The sequence below is a fragment of the Molossus molossus genome, unplaced genomic scaffold (genome assembly GCF_014108415.1).
Source record: "Molossus molossus isolate mMolMol1 unplaced genomic scaffold, mMolMol1.p scaffold_m16_p_12, whole genome shotgun sequence".
Lineage (NCBI taxonomy): Eukaryota > Metazoa > Chordata > Mammalia > Chiroptera > Molossidae > Molossus > Molossus molossus.
The window spans coordinates 21,266,089-21,286,541 of NW_023425347.1; the positions used below are offsets into that span (position 1 = coordinate 21,266,089).

The window sequence follows — 20,453 nt, forward strand, 5'->3', positions numbered from 1 at the left end:
CTGAACAAAAGATGGAAAAATGTCCTCGGGTGAGGATTTAAAAAAAAAAAAAAATTGTCCAGTTTCTAGTCTGTCTTTTGCTAAGTCAAAATAGAATTTTAAATCTCTTTTATGTCTCCCTGTTCATAAACAGGCAAATGTGTTTGACTCTATCTCAGGTTATTTCCCAAAATGAGTCATCAGTCATTTCTGATGAAATGTTTCCATTAAATTATGGTATCTTTTAAAAACCTGTTTATCTTATGAAATGTTAAGAGTTAAATCTTAGATTAACTTTCAGAAGATTTTTCTTTTATGGGAGCAGAGATCTAGGAAATACCAGCATCATTACTCAGAGACCACAACATTCCCATTTTGTGGGACATGGAGGGGAGCTTGCTTATCTTCAGAGTCATCCGGGGAAGCTGAACCCTGTTGATATGTTTCTGCCTATCCCCCCTTTTTATGCACGCTGTCAGGTTGAAATGTTTACTGAGCATACTATTGATGATCTCTAGGTCTATGTCAAGGTTCTAGGTGCCCGTACATATTTACATTGGTCTGTTTGCAGGACTTTTCATTGTAGTTCTCCTGGGAATTTACTTTTCTTGGAACGAAAATGGAGGCACACCGGGCATTTGCTGACGGACAGATTTGGAAAGTCGAAAAGGCCAGCAGCTCATACTCTCTGGTATTAAGAGCAAGCGTTGAGAGAGTAAGGTAGAGCCCCTCTGATTTTTAAGAAAATGTAGCCAGCCCTGCTAATCTGTTCATCATAGCAGTCTATCCCGCCGCGTGTTTATCATCATCTCTTTTGTTTCCCTTTTGTTAAAAATGTAACAGGCTTCCCTGCTGTCAGGGATGTGGCGGGGGTTGGATTAATGGGATTCGACTATTATGTTTTCTGTTGAATTCGGGAGCGAGGATTAGATGTGAAAGAGAGCATCAGGGTTGGTTTGTATTAATTATATTCAATTGGGCGTCCATGAAATAACTTTGATAATCGAAAGAAGTGACACTTGCCACTCAAAGAAAAACACTTTTGATGACATCAAGATAGGACATTCTTGCACAGACGCCTTTCAGCACACGCTTTCCGAGGGCACAGCTGTAGCCCGCCCGCGGTTTTTACAGAGCGAAGAGTAAGCAGATCTTCCGTGCCCGCTGTTACCTGACCTCCGCCCTGCCTTTCCTTCGTCTGTCTTTTCTTATTCCCCTGACATGCTGACCAACCTCCAACCTCCCTTGCTCCTGAACATACTACTCATTCATTCATTCATTCATTCATTCGTTTATTAGTCATTCATTCATTTCAATATCGAGAACCAAGCATGTAGTAGGCACTAGGGAACCCCTGATGAAAAGGATAGACGTGGCCTCTGCTTCCTGGAAACTCTTTGCCCAGGTAATGACATCATTACAACAGAGTGTGAGGAGTGCTGTGATTGCAGAAACTGAGGATGCTGTGGGGGCAGCAGAAGGGAAGGCTTCCTGGAGGAGGTGACTTCTGAGCTGAGATCAGGACTTAGTGGGAGGGAGGGTGAGGGGTGGACAAGGTCAGAGACAGGGAGATCAGTTAAATGGCCCTAGACGTTGTCCAGGTAAAATGAATGATGGCCTGAATTAAGGTAGATGCAGAGAGGGAAGCAAATGGTTTGAAGATCGACTGAGGAGGTAGAATTAATAAATTAAAATGGATTCTATTTAGGTGGGTGTAAGGGAGAGGGGCAGTTCTGGTTTCTGGCCTGAACAATTGGGTTGTTGAAGGGCCCCACACTTAGATAAGAGAGGGATAGGCGAGAGGGAAGATGATGCGCTCGGTATGGACCTAATGAAATTTAGGTGTCTGTGGTTTATACAAAGGAGGATTCCAGGTAGAGGGGACGGTACATGCCTGGGAATTCAGGAGGGACATCTGGGCTGGAGGAAATGATGTGAACGTCATCAGCTGGTATTTGGAGGCACAGGAGTAAGAGAGCTCCCTTGGCATATGAGAAGGGAAGCTGGCCTGGGGTGGCCCCCAGAAGGCATCATTCTAACAAGGGTGGGTGGCAGGGGAGCAGCTGGCAAAGGAGAGAGACGAGGGGTGATCGGAGAGGTGAAGACAGCCAAGGAATGTGGTGTCGGGGAGTCCAGAAGAAAGAGCAGAGAACGATGCTCAGTCTCGTGTTGCCATAGCCCCTGGCAGGCAAAGACGGGATGCGGCTCACTGGCTTCAGCAAACAAGGAACTAGTCGGTGACTTGGTCAGAGCAGTTGTTCTGGGGTGTTAGGGATATGTTGTGGTTTACGGCATTAAGGCAAGGTTCAGAAATGGAATATCATTTTAGGTATTCTTTGGAACGAAATTTTTACAATACAGATCCTGCCTCTTCCTTCCCTTTCTATGACTCTAGGTGGGAGAATCAGTAGGCACCAACGAAAAGCTTACTACTTGGAATTTTTTTAACCTATAGTTGGCAGTTTGTTTCCTGCCTTTGAAAAACTGTTGTCTAGTTGGCCCTGGAGTAGAAGATGTTTATTAATCAGGGATGTACAATTACTTTGACTGTTGGTCTGCATTGGAGTTTCCCTTTTTGTTATAATAAGCACATGTTTTAGAGAAGGTGATTGCATAGTAAGAGCTGAAGAAGAGCTTAGCTCCTAGGGACCAGGAGGAATCACATAGGTTCCTTTCCTGATGGTCCCGGTGGTACACCACCACAGGCCTCCGGTTTCCCGCTCCTGGAGTTGTGACATTTGTTGTGTCCCATCTGGCCCCAAAACATTGCTGTTTTATAAAAGCTAGATGGTGTTGTGTTTTATTCTTAACTTACACTACATTAAAATTAATTCTGTTTTGAGACTTTTGAGAATTTCAGAACACACTCTGAGATAATTGGTCACACCCTGGGGTATTACATAAGCAAATATAGCCCTGGTTCTGCATTTTCCACGGTCCCCAAAGATCTCACTTACAGTCGCATCTTAAATAGTAAGTAGTATTACTGTAAGTTCTGTGCTTCATTCCCCCACCCTCTCTTCTGAGGTTTGTCAGTCTGTACCCTACTTCTGTGTCTCTGTATGGACGGCACTTTTCTTTGGGACAGTAAAGTTTTTACTTAAGTCCACCAGTTAAGAAATTGTTCGAGTCAGGGGTTTTTATTTAGGAGGCAACATAGGTTGTTGGGGAAAGAGGCGAGTTGGGAGTCTGTTTCCCTCTCTCGTTAAATAACCTTATTTAACCTCTCCATTTTAACCCACTGGGAAAACACAGATGATATTTATATTTACTGCCTCCTTAGTGATGTGGAACAACCAAATACAGCGTGTGCTTTTGTGTGCGGACATGCGCGGGCGCGTGTGTGTGTGCAGTTATTTTTGATTTTTAATATTTTTTATTGATTTTTTAGAGAGAGAGGAAGGGAGAGACAGAAATATCAATGTGAGAGAGAAACATGCATCAGCTGTCTCCTGCACGCCCCCTATGGGGGATCGAGCCTGCAACCTAGGGATGTGCCCTGATCCGGAATGAAACGGGGACCTCTCAGTCCATGGGATGACCTTCAACCCACTGAGCCACACTGGCCAGGTTGTAGTTACTTTTTTATAAAAAAGATGACACTAGTATAATTGACTTATGCTCCATGCTAGTTGGGCTTTGCTTCTTGATTATAATTCTATGATTTCAAATGTATATGCCTAAGAATTTTTAAATAAGTGAGATTTAAAAAATGTGAGAATAATAAATGTGGCCTCTTTAAAGCACAGTCATAAACTCAAATCTCAACTGGAAAAGGAGATGGGCATATACCTTTTTACATCATCATCTTCAACTATACAGGAGCTCATTGTGCATTTGGTAGGGAATTCTCCTTTCATATTTTTTCCTCTTGGGGAATGAGGGGAAATTATTTTACACTAATGGAAATCTAAGAAGTGGAGAGTATCTCCCTCCCATATAATGGACTATCTTGCAGCTTTAAAGTAGAAAGTAGCTAAGTATGAATAAACACACAAAGATGTCTATGATGTTTTGTTAAGTGAACAATCCTGTTACAGAGTAACTTTATACCATGATTATATTAAGCAAAAGGAGACACCAATATATATGGGCATGTTTTTATAAACATGGACACAAGTTTTAAAACTTTTTTTGCTAAGAAGAATGGTGGGTGGTGCGTTTAGAAGGTTGGGGGACAGGGAGGGCACTGTGCCCTTTCTTTCGCTGTACCTCTCGGTGTTCTTCAGTTTGTTATTTATTAATTTTGTAATAAAAAGAAATGAGATGAAAAACATTTTTGGCTTTTTTCTTTTTCTTTTCTTTTTATTATTTTTAGAGAGACAGAGGAAGGGTGGGAGAGAGATAGAAACATCGATGAGAAAGAACATTGATTGGCTGCCTCCTGCATGCCCTCCACTGGGGATCAGGCCCACAACCTGGGCATGTGCCCTGACCCAGAATCGAACTGGGGAGCTCTTGGTGCCATAGGTTGACACTCAATCACTGAGCCACACCGGCCAGGCTTGGCTTTTTTATTTTTTTTAATAATTTTTAATTTATTGATTTGAGAGAGAAAAAGAAAGAAACATGAGTTTGTTCCACTTATTTCTACGTTTATTGGTTGATTCTTGTCTGTGCCTTGACTGGGGATCGAACCTGCAACCTTGGTATATTGGAAAGATGCTCTAACCAACTGAGCTACTTAGCCAGGGCTTTCTATGGCTTTTTTTGATTGACTCCATTTAGGTATAGTTTTACCAGATGTCAGGAAGAAGGACCTGAAGCTGTTTTAATATTTCGTTCAGTCTTTGGAATATAGGATAATAGTTTGATTAGCTTTTGTGATTTTTTATTTTATTTCCCTAAACCTTCTTCGAGAAGTTAGGGATGCAGCGTGCTCAACCTTTTTCATTGCTCTTCTGAGTTCACAAAGCAGGTGCGCTAGAGTGAGTGTCAGGGAGACAGAATGCAGTCAGTCAGCCAGCATGTATATCAGAGAAGTATCAGTCAATAAAGACATCGTAGGTCACTTTAGGCATGAACTCTTGAATCCATTCATTGATAAGGTGGAAGCGGGTCCCTCTGTAGAGTTGGGAGACTCTGGCCATAGTCTCCCTGTGACTTCCCTCTATGGACTTGTTTTCCTTGCCCACAAAAGGAGGGGCTTGGACCAGATAATTGCTAATAGTCTGTGATTCTCTTGCCTGATTCGACATCTTTGCTCTAAAATATACGCACCAAGCTGCCTTTCCCCTCCTGGCTCACAGCACGCGACGTGGAAGCTGTGACCTCAGCTGCGGCTTCACAGTAGAATCGCTCGGGACCTTGATAAAAAAGATGCCTGGGCTGCGCCCAACCTGTTCCCCCCAAATCAGAGTGGAGCCTGGGGATCACTCCTTTGTATTTTTAATGTTTTCCTAGCTCCCTGGTGATGCCCGTGTCCACTGTCTTACAGGGCCCCGAGCAGTAGCTAACTAGAGGGCGGTGCTGCGTGGAGTGGCCCCTGGCAGCCGCTTGGCTGACCTGACCGTCTGTGGCTGACCTAATACAGGGCGTCCTCTCTTAACCCCATAGGTTCCGTGACTTTTAGCAAAATGGCCTATAGCAAAACCAGTTTTACCGCAAGCGAATACGCATACGTGAGAGTTAAGCGTTACCATGAAGTGACTCGGACAGAATGATGCTGTTCGAGGCCTTGCTGTCCGTGTGGGGTTCTGTAGTTTTCCAGGCACTTGCGTCGTCCACTGAGCGCCCTTCCAGCCTGTGCAGGAGATGGTTGTATGGGCCACATAGCCTTGCAGGTGGTGGGACACTCTTAGCTGAGGTTACTTTTCACTATAGAACCAGACTGCGAGAAAGTGGCTACAGGCCTTGCTGGGTAGACTTGGGTCACGAAAAATTTTACACATACACAAACACGCACACACGCATACACACATGCACACACGTACTGCTGGTGGTGATTTCCATCTGTGTGTAGAAGTTGACATACCCAGGTCCTAGTCAAGGTTATAAAGTCACCCCCAAACATTGCACTTCTTGTTCAGTGGTTTCCTACAACAAGGTGTCCTCCCCTCCCTTTGACAGCCTGGGGCTCCTTGCTCAGACAGACCTTATTTCCAGATGTGCCTATCTAACCCCCTGCACCCCGTTTTACTTCCATCCCACATCCAGGGAAGATGTGCTGGATGGACCAGAATCAAGATAACTTAGTTCTGCTCCTAACTGTGGTGCTGAGGGGCTGTGTGACCCAGGCTGAGTCATCGACAGGCTCTGGGCTCCGCTGTCCTTGTCTGGGAAATGAGATGTTGGAATTACCCAACGAGGCTGAATTGAATGAATCATTGTGTAGTGGCTAAGCAGGTGGACTCCGGAACTTCAGACTCCCTGAGTTTAAATTCCGGTGTTTCCACTTACTCGGTGTGTGATTTTGGGGAAAACTACTTAACCTTTATGTGACTTAACGTACTCATTTGTAAAGTGAATGCCTCAAAGAGCCTCAAATAGTTGTGAACGTTAAAGGAGCTATATGGGCAGAAGATCTCAGAGCAGTGCCTGGGATGCAGGTGGACACCCTAAACGCTAGCTGCTATTGTTGTTGCTATTATTATTATTAAACGTTTTTGACTGGCTAGTACTGGAATTAATTAATGGGGAAATTGTATCTTCATAGGACGTGGTGGCAGCATGTTTATTTATGGACGAGGTTTTTCAGGACTCCTTCAATAGTCCTGAATTCTATTCCGTCTTCCCAGCCTGCTGGGACAAGGACCATAAGGTTGTGGCTTACAGGGTGGGAAGCAACCTGGAGGCAGATCCCCAAAATATATCCTGCTTCAAATACTACACATTTCAAGATTTTGTGTGTGTGTGTGTGTGTGTGTGGTCATGGCTAAAATGACAGCATAAACATTTTCCCCGTATATCCACTGGAGTCCGTTGTTAAAGGTTTTGATTCTAAATCATAACGAATACGTGGCATGATATTTACAGAACAAGGTGAGCCACACGTCTTCCTGTGCCATTTAAGCTCTGACCAAGTGTATAGGATTCTTTTCTCAGAACTGAGACACATTATCTCATTTCAGAGGGGCTGGGTGACTTAGGCTGAACTGGTGGGAAGACGCTCATCCTGTGAATTGTCAAACTCCGGAGAGAAAGTCTGTGCACGCCCGAAGGGCTGTCGGAGGGGACTCTGAGCCCCGCAGTTGGTTCAGTCTCCTCTGTGCAAGACCGAGATCTTGAGAGGCAGTCACAGGCCGTGAGTGAGCATCAGTGTAATTCATGGTGCTGCCCTATTGCTGAGTGTTCTAGGGGCCTTCACTTGGTCTCTTGGTTCCCTCAGTAGGACACTGAGGGTGTTGGGAAGATGAAATGAGACAGTAGTTGTGAACCATTAAAAAAAAATAGCCAAAATTTGTTGAGGTTACTGTACATGCTCAATAAATGCTGATTATTATTTCTTAAAACGTGTGTGTTTGAAACAGGGGCTAAGGGATCATGAACTTTCTCAGCATGGATAAGCCCATTATAGGCTTATCCTATAGGCTGGAGCAGGGAGGCAGGGGCGAGGCGGGGCAGACCCTCTCAGGAGGGCAAGTAGGAGGCCCCACCTTCTGCTGAGACTCAGCTCCCCTCACAGCCTCTGGCCCGGGGCTTGCTTGCTTTCATCTGTAGGAGCAAGGGAATGAAGAGTGTTTTATTAAATGCATTTGAGTAGTGGATTTTTATTGGGCAATATTATGGGCTGAATTGTATTTCCCCCAAATTCATATGTTGTCCTAACTCAGTAGTTCAGAATGTGACTATTTGGAGACAGTCTCTTTAAAGAGGCAGTGAAGTTAAAATGAAGTCCTTAAGATGGGCCCTGTCCAGTATGACTGGTGTCCTTATAAAAAGAGGAAATTTGGACACAGACATGTGCAGAGGGAAGACCATCTGAAGACACAGCAAGCTGAGGAGAGAGGCCTCCAAAGAAACCTGCCCTGCCGACACCTTGAATTCAGACCTGTAGCCTCCAGAACGGAGACTATAAACTTCTGTGGTTTAAGCTCCCCCCAGTCTGTGGTACCTTGTTAGCAACCTGAGCAAATTAATGCAGGCAGCCACTAAATTCTCCCTGAGTGATGGTATTTCTGGGGAGAACGTTGGGAACTGAGGGGAAGCGTTACAAAAGAATGAGTAAGAACTCAGTCCAGGTTTTAAACCCCAGCTGATTAGCTTTATGAATTCAGCCACTGTACTTACCTGTATTTAAGCAGATTTTTTATCAAATTTATTGGAGTGACATTGGTTAATAAAATTATATAGGTTTCAAGTGTACATTTCTGTGATACATCATCTATGCTGTGAGTTTAACACCCTAAGTGAAATCTTCTGTCACAATATATTTGGTCCCCTTTACCCTGTACTACCCCACTCCCACCCTCCTTCCCCTCTGGTACCATCATCCTGTTGTCTGTGGTCTATTAGTTTTTGTTTGTCTTATTTGTTCATTTTTTCCTTTCTGTACTTAACTGTTTTGTCTTCATTTTCCTCCTATGTAAAGGGGGAGTAAGCTACTCCATAAAGTTGTTATAAAGCTTAAATGGGATCCTTTATGTACATTCTATCACTGTGCCTGACACATGCTGAGCGCTCAGTTAATGCAGTTATTGTTACAATATGAAATATCAATTAGAAGTTTGGTTACACACGACACACATTGATTATCAATCTTAAATAATATTTGCTTGTCCGCCAGCTTGGGGAAAAATGGGCTCATTGCAGATTTAAAACATTTCTTGCTGACATTCCAAGGAGTTTGGAATGAAAGTGTAACAAGGATGTCTTTGAAAGCGCAAAGAAACGAGAGTGTGGTGCAAACAAAAGCTCCTTTTGTTCCATGGTACAGACAGAAATAGCGTTTTCTGTACTAGTCCCCGGCCACATCTATTCGTAGGGGCAATGCAAAAGAGTCCTGTTGGTGGAGGAGGAATGGCTTGCCTTTAATAAGGAATTGTTTAATTAGATAGGTTTCATCTTGGTGCATATAAGGCAGTGTGGCTGAGGAAAGCATTCCAGGCCTGGACAGTTGCCTGCGTCTCTGCTGAGCCCTTGGTAAATCACTGTAGTAGAGGAAATCATTTTGGACTATTAATATTTGCTGTTTGTTAAAAATAGACTGCTTGTACTTCTTCATTAGGAGAAAGGCAATGTTTTTTGCTCCTGGCAAAGTTCATTTTTTTGTTGGAAGAATATGAAGGCCATAGAACAGAAGTCCCCAAATAGTGCCTTTCTGCAGCACACCAGAGCAGAAGGTTTAAGATTTACATTGGAAAATCGCAGCAGTTTGTGCTTTGGTGACATAAGAAGTCAAACCCTTGGGCATGTGGTTTTTGTTTTTTGTTTTGGAGTAGAATAGGCCTTTATCTGCAAATTTTTATTTTTTAATTACAGTTGAATTCAATATTATTTTATATCAGTTTCAGGTGTACAGCATAGTGGCTAGACAATAACATAATTTACAGAGTGATCCCCCCCATATTTCAAGTACCCACCTGGCACCATACATCGTTCTTATAATATTATTGCCTGTATTCCCTATTCGGTACTTTACATCCCTGTGACTGTTTAGTAACTACCCATCTGTGCTTCTTAATCCTTGGGCATGTGTTTTATTTCCTTGCAGTTACTTTGAAATCTTGCAAGAGCTGTGGAAATGGAGCTTTTGCTGAACCTGAGTTATGTCGGTCTTGCTGGTGTTTACGGTCTGATCAGAACAGCTGTGCTCTGCTGTTTCCTTATGCAGCCCACACAATACTTGAATTGTGGGGTGCGCACTGTTGAAGATCACAAATGAGAGTCTAGCTTTCTTCGGTGCTTTGGAGGGGATGGGTCAGTAGAAAAGTAGAGACTTGCGCATGTTCGTTTTAAATGTGAAGGGCTCATTGAAGAGCATCATGGTGTCTGTTTTCGCTCCCCTTGGCCACCCGCATTGTTACTCTTGACATTTTGCTGCCTGTGAAAAACGTGTTTTTCTTGAAGGTGAAACTTTTTGCAGGTTTACTTCTTCCATGTATGCCTCATTCCTCCCTAAACCTTATTTATTTTATTGTTCCAAATGCTAACTTAATTTAATTTAATTAATTAATTTTACAGACGTTTCTCCCTTTTTTCCTCTTTGACACCCTCCTCCCTGATCCTGTCCCCCCACTTCATAGTATTATTATTGTGTCCATTGGTTATGCAAATATGCATATAAGTTTTTTGGTTTATCTCTTCCCTGCCCCCTTCCTCTGAGGTTTGTCAGTCTGAACCCTACTTCTACGGCTCTGGGTCTATTTTGTTCATCAGCTTATTTTGATCATTATAGTCCACTAATAAGTGAGATCATGTGATATTTGTCTTTCTCTGATTGGCTTATTTTGCTTATTTATAGTAGGTGCTAATAAAGGCAACCCCAAGGATAGAGTAAGTAGAATTAAATATGGATTTTGATGAGTTTCTTAGAGCATCTTGTGTGTGTGTGTACATGTGTGTGTGTGGTGCGTGGTGCATGTATGGGAAATTCCACATAGAATTTACAATTACAGATTGTAAAAAAAATTTACAAAAAAATTGCCTACATTCCCATCACCCTGATAAAATAGCCGTAGTCAGTTTTATGTGTTATTTTTGCTTTTTTGTCCCCATAGGCTACTATTGTTTTTTTTTTAACATATTTGTAAATATACATAAACTTTTATATTCTACTTTTTATTATAGCAAATGTTTTTCATTTTATTATAGTACTCTATAATGCCAATTTTATTTTATTATTATTATTTTTTATTATGAATTTTTATTTATTTTTTTGTTACAGATATTTTACCTTTTTACCCCATTGGCACTCCCCACCCTACCCCCCCTCCACACTGTCCCCGGCTTAGTTGTCCATGTCCATTGGTCATGCATACATGCATATAAGTTCTGTGGTTTATCTCTTCCCACCCCCCCACCCCCCATCCCCTCTTCTGAGGGATGTCAGTCTGTGCCCTACTTCCATGTGTCTGGGTCTACTGTATTCCTCAGACTGTTATGTTCATTATATTCCGTATATAAGTGAGATCATGTGGTATTTGTCTTTTTCTGCTTGGCTTCTTTCACTTAGGATAATACTTTCCAGGTCCCTCCATGTCGTCTCAAAGGATAAGAGATCTTTCTTTCTTACCGCTGCATAGTACTCCATTGTGTATATGTACCACAGCTTTTTTATCCATTCGTCTACTGGTGGACACTTGGGCTGTTTCCAGATCTTAGCTATTGTAAATAGTGCTGCTATGAACATGGGGGTACATATATTCTTCCTGATTGGTGTTTCAGGCTTCTTAGGCTATATTCCCAGGAGTGGGATCACTGGGTCAAATGGAAGTTCAATTTTAAATTTTTTGAGGTAGCACCATATTGTTTTCCATAGCAGCTGCACCAGTCTGCATTCCCACCAGCAGTGTAGTAGAGTCCCCTTTTCTCCACACCCTCGCCAACACTTGTTGTTTGATGATTTGTTGATGGCGGCCATTCTGACAGGTGTGAGGTGATACCTCATTGTTGTTTTAATTTGCATCTCTCTGATGATTAGTGATGTTGAGCATTTCTTCATATGTCTCTTGGCCATTTGTATGTCCTGTTTGGAGAGGTGTCTATTCAGTTCCTCTGCCCAATATAATGCCAATTTTAAATACTATTCTATTGAATGGGTTTACTATTAATTACTATTTTTCTTTTGTCCCATATTTAGGTAGATTTTACTTCATTTTGTCTTGTCAATAATAATGCCTCAATAGTTTTTCAACAATTATCTTTTATTTATTTATTTTTTATCCTCACCCGAGGACATTTTTTCTATTTTTTGTTCAGATAGAGTGTGGGAGGGAGAGAGAGAGAGAGAGAGAGAAACATCAACGTGAAAGGGACATGTCGAGTGGCTGCCACCCACACGACCCAACCAGGGCTGGGGACAAACTGCAACCGAGGCACGTGCCCTTAGCGGGAACCGAACCCGGGTCTCTCAGGACCGCAGGCCGACGCTCTAACCGCTGAGCCAAACCGGCCAGGGCGACAATTATCTTTTTTTTAAAACTTAAAAAAAAAATCCTCACCTGAGGATATTTTTCCATTGGTTTTTAGATAGAATGGAAGGGAGGGAAGGAGTGGGAAGGAGGGAAGGAGGAAGGGAGGGAGGGAGAGAGGAACATTGATGTGAGAGAGACACATGGATTGGTTGCCTCCTGAACAATCCCGAATGGGGCCAGGGATTGAACCTGCAATTCAGGCATGTGCCCGGGAATCAAACCCAAGACCCTTCCTTCCCAGGGCATATGCTCTAACCACTGAACCAAACCAGCCAGGGCAGCAGCATTTAGCTTCTTATCATCCAATGAATAAACTTCCACGAATCTGTCAAAAGTAAGATTTACAGCAAACACTTCCAGATTTCTTTCGAAAGGATTACAGTATCATGCAAGGTGCATCCTTGGTTGTTTCATGGGTTAACCAGTGTCTTTAATAATTGTTGAACTTATTTTCCATACACATTTTTTTGTGCACATTTCCAATAGTGGCAATAATAGTGTGCTTAATATGTATAGCCACAGCCCTGGCCGGTTTTGCTCAGTGGTTAGAGCGCCGGCCCATGGACCAATGAGTCACAGGTTCGATTCTGGTCAAGGGCACGTACCTTGGTTGCAGTTCATCCCCGGCCCTGGTTGGGTCGTGCGGGAGGCAGCTGTTTGATGTGTCCCTCTCACATCGATGTTTCTTTCTCTCTCCCTCTCTCTCTCTCACGCTTCCTCCCACTCTCTCTGAGGAAAAATGGAAAAATATTCTCAGGTGAGGATTAAAAAAGAAAAATTTACAGCCACAGACATTGATATGCAGAAAAGTTACTGTTTAATTTCTTCCTACTAAACTTAGTTTAGTATTCAAGTGAAATTGCTAATTATAGGCAGCTCATTTCCCACTTAAGACTAGTAATGTTAATTTGTCTACCTCTAGAGTCCTGAGGGGTCTTCACACATGTGCGGCCTAGGTGAGGGCATCGGGTCCCTGTGCCTTTGGGGCCCTACTGGCCTCCGCTCAGAGGGAGCACACCGTGGTGGTCTAGGGCGGTGGCCTCCTGCTGCATCATCTCCTGTTCCCTGCAGTCCCTTCCATGGCTCCATGTGGTAGGTTCACACTCAGCGTTCTCCTCAGTGCAGCTGCAGGACCTTCTCAGGCCCGCTAGCTCTCAGCAGGCCTCTGCTGTTCCCAGAGCCCGGGGGAGGGGCCTGGGTGGTGCCTCAGGTCCGTGCACTTCATCACCAGCCTCCTGGAAGCCCTGCTTCTCCGCAGGGCTGGCCGACTCCCTGGGCTGCGTTCTGAGAAGCCAGGCATCATCTCTTCCACGGAGCCCCTGCATCCTTCCTCCAGACTTCTTTAGAGATGGTCTCAGCAACTCTGTCCTCACCCCTCTGCCCCGACCCTCCTTCAGCTCGCTGGCCAAACTCTACTGATTTTTGTGCCGAAAAATAGCCCTTCCATCATTGAGAGCTTTTCTTCCCTCCAGGATTGTGGTTGTAACTCTGTGCTTTAAATTCATCAACTTTGCTCCTGATCTATGAAGACAAGTTTTTAGAATTAAAAAGGAAAATATATCTTCCCTAAATTTCCAGAGACTGATTTAACTTTCAGATTTATCTCTGCTTTAGATAAAGTCTACACAACTCCTCTCAGGAGCTGCAAAACCTAGAGATTGACTCTTTGTCCCCTGCTGCATTGTCCCCTCTAGCCCCCCCCCCCCCATGGAAGAAAGGACTCACAGTGAACTTGGGCCGCTGTCTGAAGGTTTTGGGGAGGGGGCGGAGTTAGTGTGAGAGGAGCAGGGAAGAGACAGGAAGCCAGTTCTCAACAGTTCAACCCTGGTTACTGCATATTGAGGTAATTCTATGCACAACTTGTGTGTCAATTTAGTATATGCAGAATAATATTAATAGCAAATGCTTACCAGTGTCAGGCACTGTTTCAAGTGATCTTACATATTAACTTCTTTAGTTCTCATAACAACCCTGTGAGGTAGTACTACTGTTATTACCTTCTTCGCATGGACCAGGAGCCAAGATGCAACGTGATGAGTTTTTGTAATTCTTCAACCAGTGGGAGGTGGAGGGGGGCCTTGCAGCTGGTAGTCTGACCCTTTGGACTCTGTGGGTAACTACTGATCTGTTGCATCATGGGATGGGAGGGCACAGTCCTAAATTTGATTGTTATTGAAGGTAGATCTTTTCTCTTGTATTTGTTATAGTTTGATTCTTTTCTTATGGGAGTGCGATCATTTCATAAAGGTGGGTCTTTTTCCATGTCGGAAGAAATGGTCCCTTTGTTGTTTTGGTTTGTTTCTAGACTCATATATGTTATCTTCCTAACTTCGGTGTTTCTCTGACGTGGAAGAAGAGATCTTCAACTGCTTGCAGTCACCAGAGGTTAATATCTGTATCAGCTCAGTCCAGTGATCTGCTTTCTTCCTAGGGTTGCGTAACTTTATTTTATTTTTAATTTATCTTTACTCTTGAAAGTATTACAGATGTCTTTTTTTCCTCCCATTGACATCCTCCTCCCTGCTCCTATTCCCCCCTTCACCCCGTTGTTGTCTGTGCCCATTGGTTGTGCATATATGTATGTAAGTTCTTCGGTTTATCTCTTCCAGCCCTCCCACCCTCCTTCCCTCTGAGGTTTGTCCGTCTGTTCCCTACTTCCATGTCCCTGGATCTGTTTTTTTTTTTTTTGTCAGCTTATTTTATTCATTACATTCCACAAATAAGTGAGGTCATGTGATACTTGTCTTTCTCTGACTGGCTTATTTCACTAGAGTTGCGTAACTTAAAAAACCTGTTGATGGCCCTGGACCCTGTGGCTCTGTTGGTTGAGCATTGTCCCGTGCATCAGAAGTTCCTGGGTTTGACTTCCAGTCAGGGCACATGCCCGGGTTGCTGGCTTTATCCCCCAGAAGGCATCCGATCGATGTTTCTCTTTCTCTCCCTCTTCTTTTCTCTCTCTCTCAAATCAATAAAAAACATATTTAAAAAACAAAAAAAAAAACCCCACCTCTTTATTATGGGAAAATTCAGGCATAACAGAAATGGAGAGGTAAGTGGAGTGACGTGCCTAGCATTTATCTTCAACAATCTTCAGCTCGTGGCCAACCTTGTTTCATTCTTAACCTCAGCAGTACTGACACGTTGGGCTGGAACATTTTGTGTGAGGGGCTGTCCTGTGTCTTTTAGAAGAGTTCACAGTATCCTTGGCCTCTACTCATTAGATGCCAGTAGCATCCCTCCCCCCTTTCTGGTGATAACAGCCAAAAATGTCCCCTGGGGGGTAAATCATCCCCAGTTGAGAAACACTGATTTATACTCACTCCGCTCTCTCCATCCCTTTAAGATTATTTGGAAGCAAATCTCATACATCACATCAAACCCCTTTCAGCTTGTATTTCTAAGAGATAATGCCTCCAATTTTGTTGGCCCTTGAAGAGGAAAGGAGTAGAGATCTAATTCTGTTCCTGTATGAATTGTTGTCATGGCAGCCAGCCATCACTCTTGGCCACAGGGATGGTCCTAGTTTCTGTCAGCTGCGAGTGTTGATATGAGCTCTCAAACATGAAGAAATTGGCATCAAGCTCCAGCCTGTAATTTTTATTTTTTGTTAATCCTCACCGGAGGATATTTTTTCCCACTGATTTGTAGACAGTGGAAGGGGGTGTTGGGGGAGAGAGAGAGATCAATCGGTTGCCCCTGGCATGTGCCCCCTCCAGGACTGGGAATCGAACCCGTGACCCTTAGGTGTGTGGGCCAATGCTCTAACCACCGTGCACACTGCCCCAGGCTCCAGCCTGTACAAATATACATAATGTAAAATTTTCCATTTTAACCTTTTTATAGCATACAGTTCAGTGGCATCAAGTACATTTTCATCGTTAAATGCCATCACCACCCTCCATCTCCAGAACTCTTCTCATCTTGCAAAAGTAAAACTCTGTACCCGTTAAATTATAATCCCATTCCTTCCGCTCTCCAGCCCCTGGCAACCACCATTCTACTTTCAGTCTCTATGAATTTGACTATGTAAGGCACCTCACATAAGTGGAATTATACACCATTTGTCCTTTTGTGACTGGCTTGTCTCACTCAGCGTAGTGTCTTCAAGGTTCATCCACATTGTAGCATGTGTCAGGATTTCACCCATTTTGAGGCTGAGTAATAGTCCATTGTGTATATATACCACATTTTGATTGTCCATTCATCTGTTAATGGACACTTGGATTGCTTTTGGCTATTGTGAAACAATGCTGCTATGAACATGGGTGGACAAATATCTCTTTAAGATCCTGCTTTCTATCTTTTTGGGTATATATACCCAGAAGTGGAATTTCTAGATCATATGGAAGTATATTTTTAATTATTTTTAAGAATCACAGTATTGTTTCCCACAGTGGCTGGACCATTTTACATTCCCACCAGCCGTGTACAAGTGTTCTAATGTCTCCACATCCTTGCCAGCACTTAATATTTTTGTTTTTTAAATAATGGGTAATGGGCATGAAGTGGTGTCTAATTGTGGTTCCACCTGTACCTTTTAAGATGTACATCTGGTGATAGACAAGCAGTTCTAATAGAACCCTCCTGCTGGGACTAAGTGATGCTGTGTCTGCCTTGGAAAGTTCAGCTGGTCGTCTGACTCACTCCCGGTGGAGGGCGGGGCAGTGGGTCGTGGCTGAGTATAGCAGGAGGCTTTTAATCCACGTGAAGTCTTGGGTTTGGGCATTTACCGCGAATGGCTAAGGGAAAGGATTTGGGTTAGACATCGAATCAGAGGCCAGTGAAGCCAAAAGAGACATTAGAGACCAGTTCCCCCAAAGACACCGCTTGAAAAAAAAAGAAAAAAGAATGGAAACCCAGAGTATGTAAGTCTCTTCTTGACTTGCAGGTTGTGATGATGCCTTGCTCACCGTCCCCAGTTTCTGGCATATGGAGTCAACCAGTAAATGTCTGTAGAATTGATCAATGAACCACCTAGGGCTGCCCAGCTGACATCTTAGTGTCAGAACTCGGGTATTCAGTTGACTACCCATTAGATTATGGTGACAAAAATGGCAGATTGCTTCGGTGACCCAGTAACGCTTCCCTCCCTGTCTTTCAGTCTCTAGGATGACAAGATCAGGCGTAGCTTTCCCATGGAAGGCTCTGTTCCTGGGAGGTAGGTTTGAACGGGTCTTACAACTAAATGTGCTCCATCTCATCCCAGCCCCAGCGCTTTCTCAGTCCAACACCCCTGTCCTTTATTGATGTTTTCTTCCTTCTGGAAAAGCCCAGCCTCGTGGGCGCCTCTGTTGTCTCTGTCTTTATACTTCCAAACTAGGAGGTCTGCATCTGGCCTGCATATTAGAATTACCGGCCGCTTTGGAAAGTCCTGAGGTCAGGCCTGTTGGGTCAGAAGCACTGGGGATAGGACCCAGGCGGCAGTGTTTCAGTGTCTTTAACCTCCCCTCCCCCCATTTTTATCTCTTTCAACAGTTTTTCTTGTTGTCCCCCTGAGTCTTATCCCTCCTTAACAAGGAAACTTCTTGTCTTTTACTTAGGATCTACAGGACATATAATGTAGTAAGTTCACACAGTATTAATGTTAATTTACAATTGCTTGTAGGTTATTTGTGTTCTTTCTCCAGTTAGATTATAGGCTCTTGAAGGCAGGGACATTCCTTCTTTCTCCTCTAGTCTAGTGGTTCTCAAACTTGAGTGTACATCACGATTACTCTGTGGGGGGGGTGGGGTGCTGTCAAAACACAGATTGCTGGACCTACCCTGGGAATGTCTACTTCAGTCGGTCTCGGGTGGGACCTGAACATTTGCATTTCTAACAAACAAGTTTCCTGGTGGATATTCCGGCTGGTGGTTGGGGGACTGTACTTTTGAGAACCACTGCTCTATCCTCAGGTTCAGGGATGCTCAGTCATTACTGGCCAACCAAAAGGAATGGAGCAAGTTTTCCCTTGGTTCTCTCCTTAGTAACCATGTTCAGCCCTGAGTGCAGGCTGGACCCTGGGCTGAGAGAATGAAAGGCCGTGTGATTAATGACCTGCTGATGATCATAACTTTGACTTTCCAGTTGCCAGTTCCTTTACATTTTGAAACTTGCTAAGATGGTTATTTTTCTGTATGTGTGTGTGTTGGTTGTGTATTTAGGCTATATAAAAAGATATGACCAAAATTATGCAGGATAAGGTCATAGCTCAACTCCTCTGTGCCTTTCACGGTATAAAGTGAGGGTGAGCAGTAGGGGATATAGGTCTTTGGAGGAAGAATGGTCTCCAAAATAGAGGGAAAGCTCAGCCCAGCCAATTTTTAAATATTTTTTTAAATCGATTTTTTAGAGAGAGAAGAAGGGAGAGACAGAAACATGGAAGTGAGGGAGAAACATTAATCTGCTGCCTCCTTCACGCCCCCTACTGGGGATCGAGCCTGCAACCCTGGCTTGTGCCCTGACTGGGAATCGAACCGGGACCTCTCAGTACATGGGACGACGCTCAATCCACTGAGCCACACTGGCCAGGCAGCCCAGCCAATTTTGAAAAACAAAACAAAAAGTTCTCTGAAAATATTATTTTCTATGAATTAGAAAGGGTCCAAAGTGTTCTTGTTTTTTATTGGGAAACCAAAATGACCTCAGGTGGAGGTGATGTCCACTACCTCTAGTGCTACCTCTGAGCTCAGGCCTCATGCATTTTACAGCTGTAGGTTTCCGTAGCATGAAAAACTGCCGAGACTGAAGTTGAAGGTCTATTCAGATATTTATATCCTTCATCCCTTTTCAAGTAGGTATCCTCTAACAGAGAATTGATGCCGTAGTTTGTATTCTGAATACGCTGAAGAGATGAAACTGCTTTTCCAGGTTTCATTGACCTTTAAGACACTTGATGTATTTTGATTTTGTGTTCAACCAGCTGATCTTTCCTATGGGTGTCAGGGAATTATTTTATATTTTCTTTTAGGGAAAATATTTTTGAGAGCTAGATTGCTGAGGTTTTTCTAAGGAAGTTTGGTACCAACTTTGCATATCGGACAGCGTTCACATTGGAGGTTTAATGCAGTGCTGTTTCTTTTCTGGATCTTTAGGGTCACACCTTGAATTTGAGCACAGTTCTTGCTGCCTGGCTTGTGTGGTTCAGTGGTTGATTGTCGACCCATGCACCAAGAATTCACCGGTTCAATCCCCGGTCAGGACACGCGCTCAGGTTGTGGGCCCGATCCCCAGTGCGGGACATGCAGGGGGTGGCCAGTCGATGTTCTCTCTCATCGATCCCCAGTGCGGGACATGCAGGGGGTGGCCAGTCGATGTTCTCTCTCATCGATGTCTCCCTCTCTTTCTCTCTCTCTAAAATCAATAAAGGAAAAAAAAAAAAGCTCTTGCTTAGTTTGTATTAATTTAAAATAAGAAAAATTGGAGTCATAAAACAGGTGATGATTATTTTGAAGAAGCAGTTGATTTCTTAGGAACCAAATGAGGGAAGCCTCTTTGATTTTTTATTTATTTTTTTTGCATCTCTAAAAGAACGTGTTCTTTATCTTAGGATAGTAATGGGGGCGGTGGGAAGAGACCCAGCAAACTGACCTCATAGTCAGCTACAGCCTTTACACGAACAAGTCTCCTATTGTGGGTGGGAACGCAACCTTGGCTCATCTTAAAGAACCAAAAAAGAAACTACAGGTATGCCTCAGAGATGTTTCAGGTTCGGTTCCAGACCACCATAATAAAGCCAGTATGGCAATAAAGTGAGTCATAGTCTTTTTTGCTGGTGGAGGGTCTTGCTTCATTTTGTTAAAAAAAAAAAAAAAAAAAAAGCAACACCTATGGAGCGCAATATAGCGAGGTGCAATAAAACGAGGCCTGCCTAGATGGGGTTGCTCGCTTCTTACACCAGTGAGGAGGGCACCGTTCTCTTCAGTCTCTCACTCATCCACCAGATAAACAATCGACTGCGGAAGAAGTCCAGGTCCAAGTTCGAGATGCACCTTGACGTGGATGTCTGAAATGTGTCAAAGACATTTTCACACAGGCCAAAGAGTAAAGGTTTTGATGCGCTCTTTTTCTCCCTGACAGGTGAATTTTGTGGCATGCCAACTCGTTGCTTTGTTTGCTGCTTTCTGGTTTCGCACCTACTTAAGTCCCGGTAAAACCAGTCCCTTGGCCCGGCACACGTTTGCCACCATTTTTGGCATCTACTTTGTCATCTTTTGTTTTGGCTGGTGAGTATGAGCCTCATGAATCTAAACATTTAGCATTTGGGTGTTTTGTGGCAACATTCTTGGCCTTTCTCAGGCTCTCAGGAAAGAAATGTGTATATATCTACTCAAAATAATGGGGATGTTGCAAAAATTTGCATTTACTGTAAGAACCTGGAATCAATAAATTTAACTACCCATTGAAAGTCAATTTGGGGA

The 20,453-nt window shown here is 43.5% G+C and overlaps 1 protein-coding gene across 2 annotated transcripts in view; it reads left to right on the forward strand.

The window, feature by feature from the left end:
- The window catches only part of MBOAT1 (membrane bound O-acyltransferase domain containing 1), a 115,213-nt gene that overhangs the window by 33,355 nt on the left and 61,405 nt on the right, over positions 1 to 20,453 (forward strand). For both annotated transcript variants that reach the window (XM_036256054.1, XM_036256055.1), the window contains exon 2: positions 20,113 to 20,258. In XM_036256054.1, coding sequence (XP_036111947.1) covers positions 20,113 to 20,258 — 146 coding nt within the window. The remainder of the gene's footprint in view (positions 1 to 20,112; positions 20,259 to 20,453) is intronic.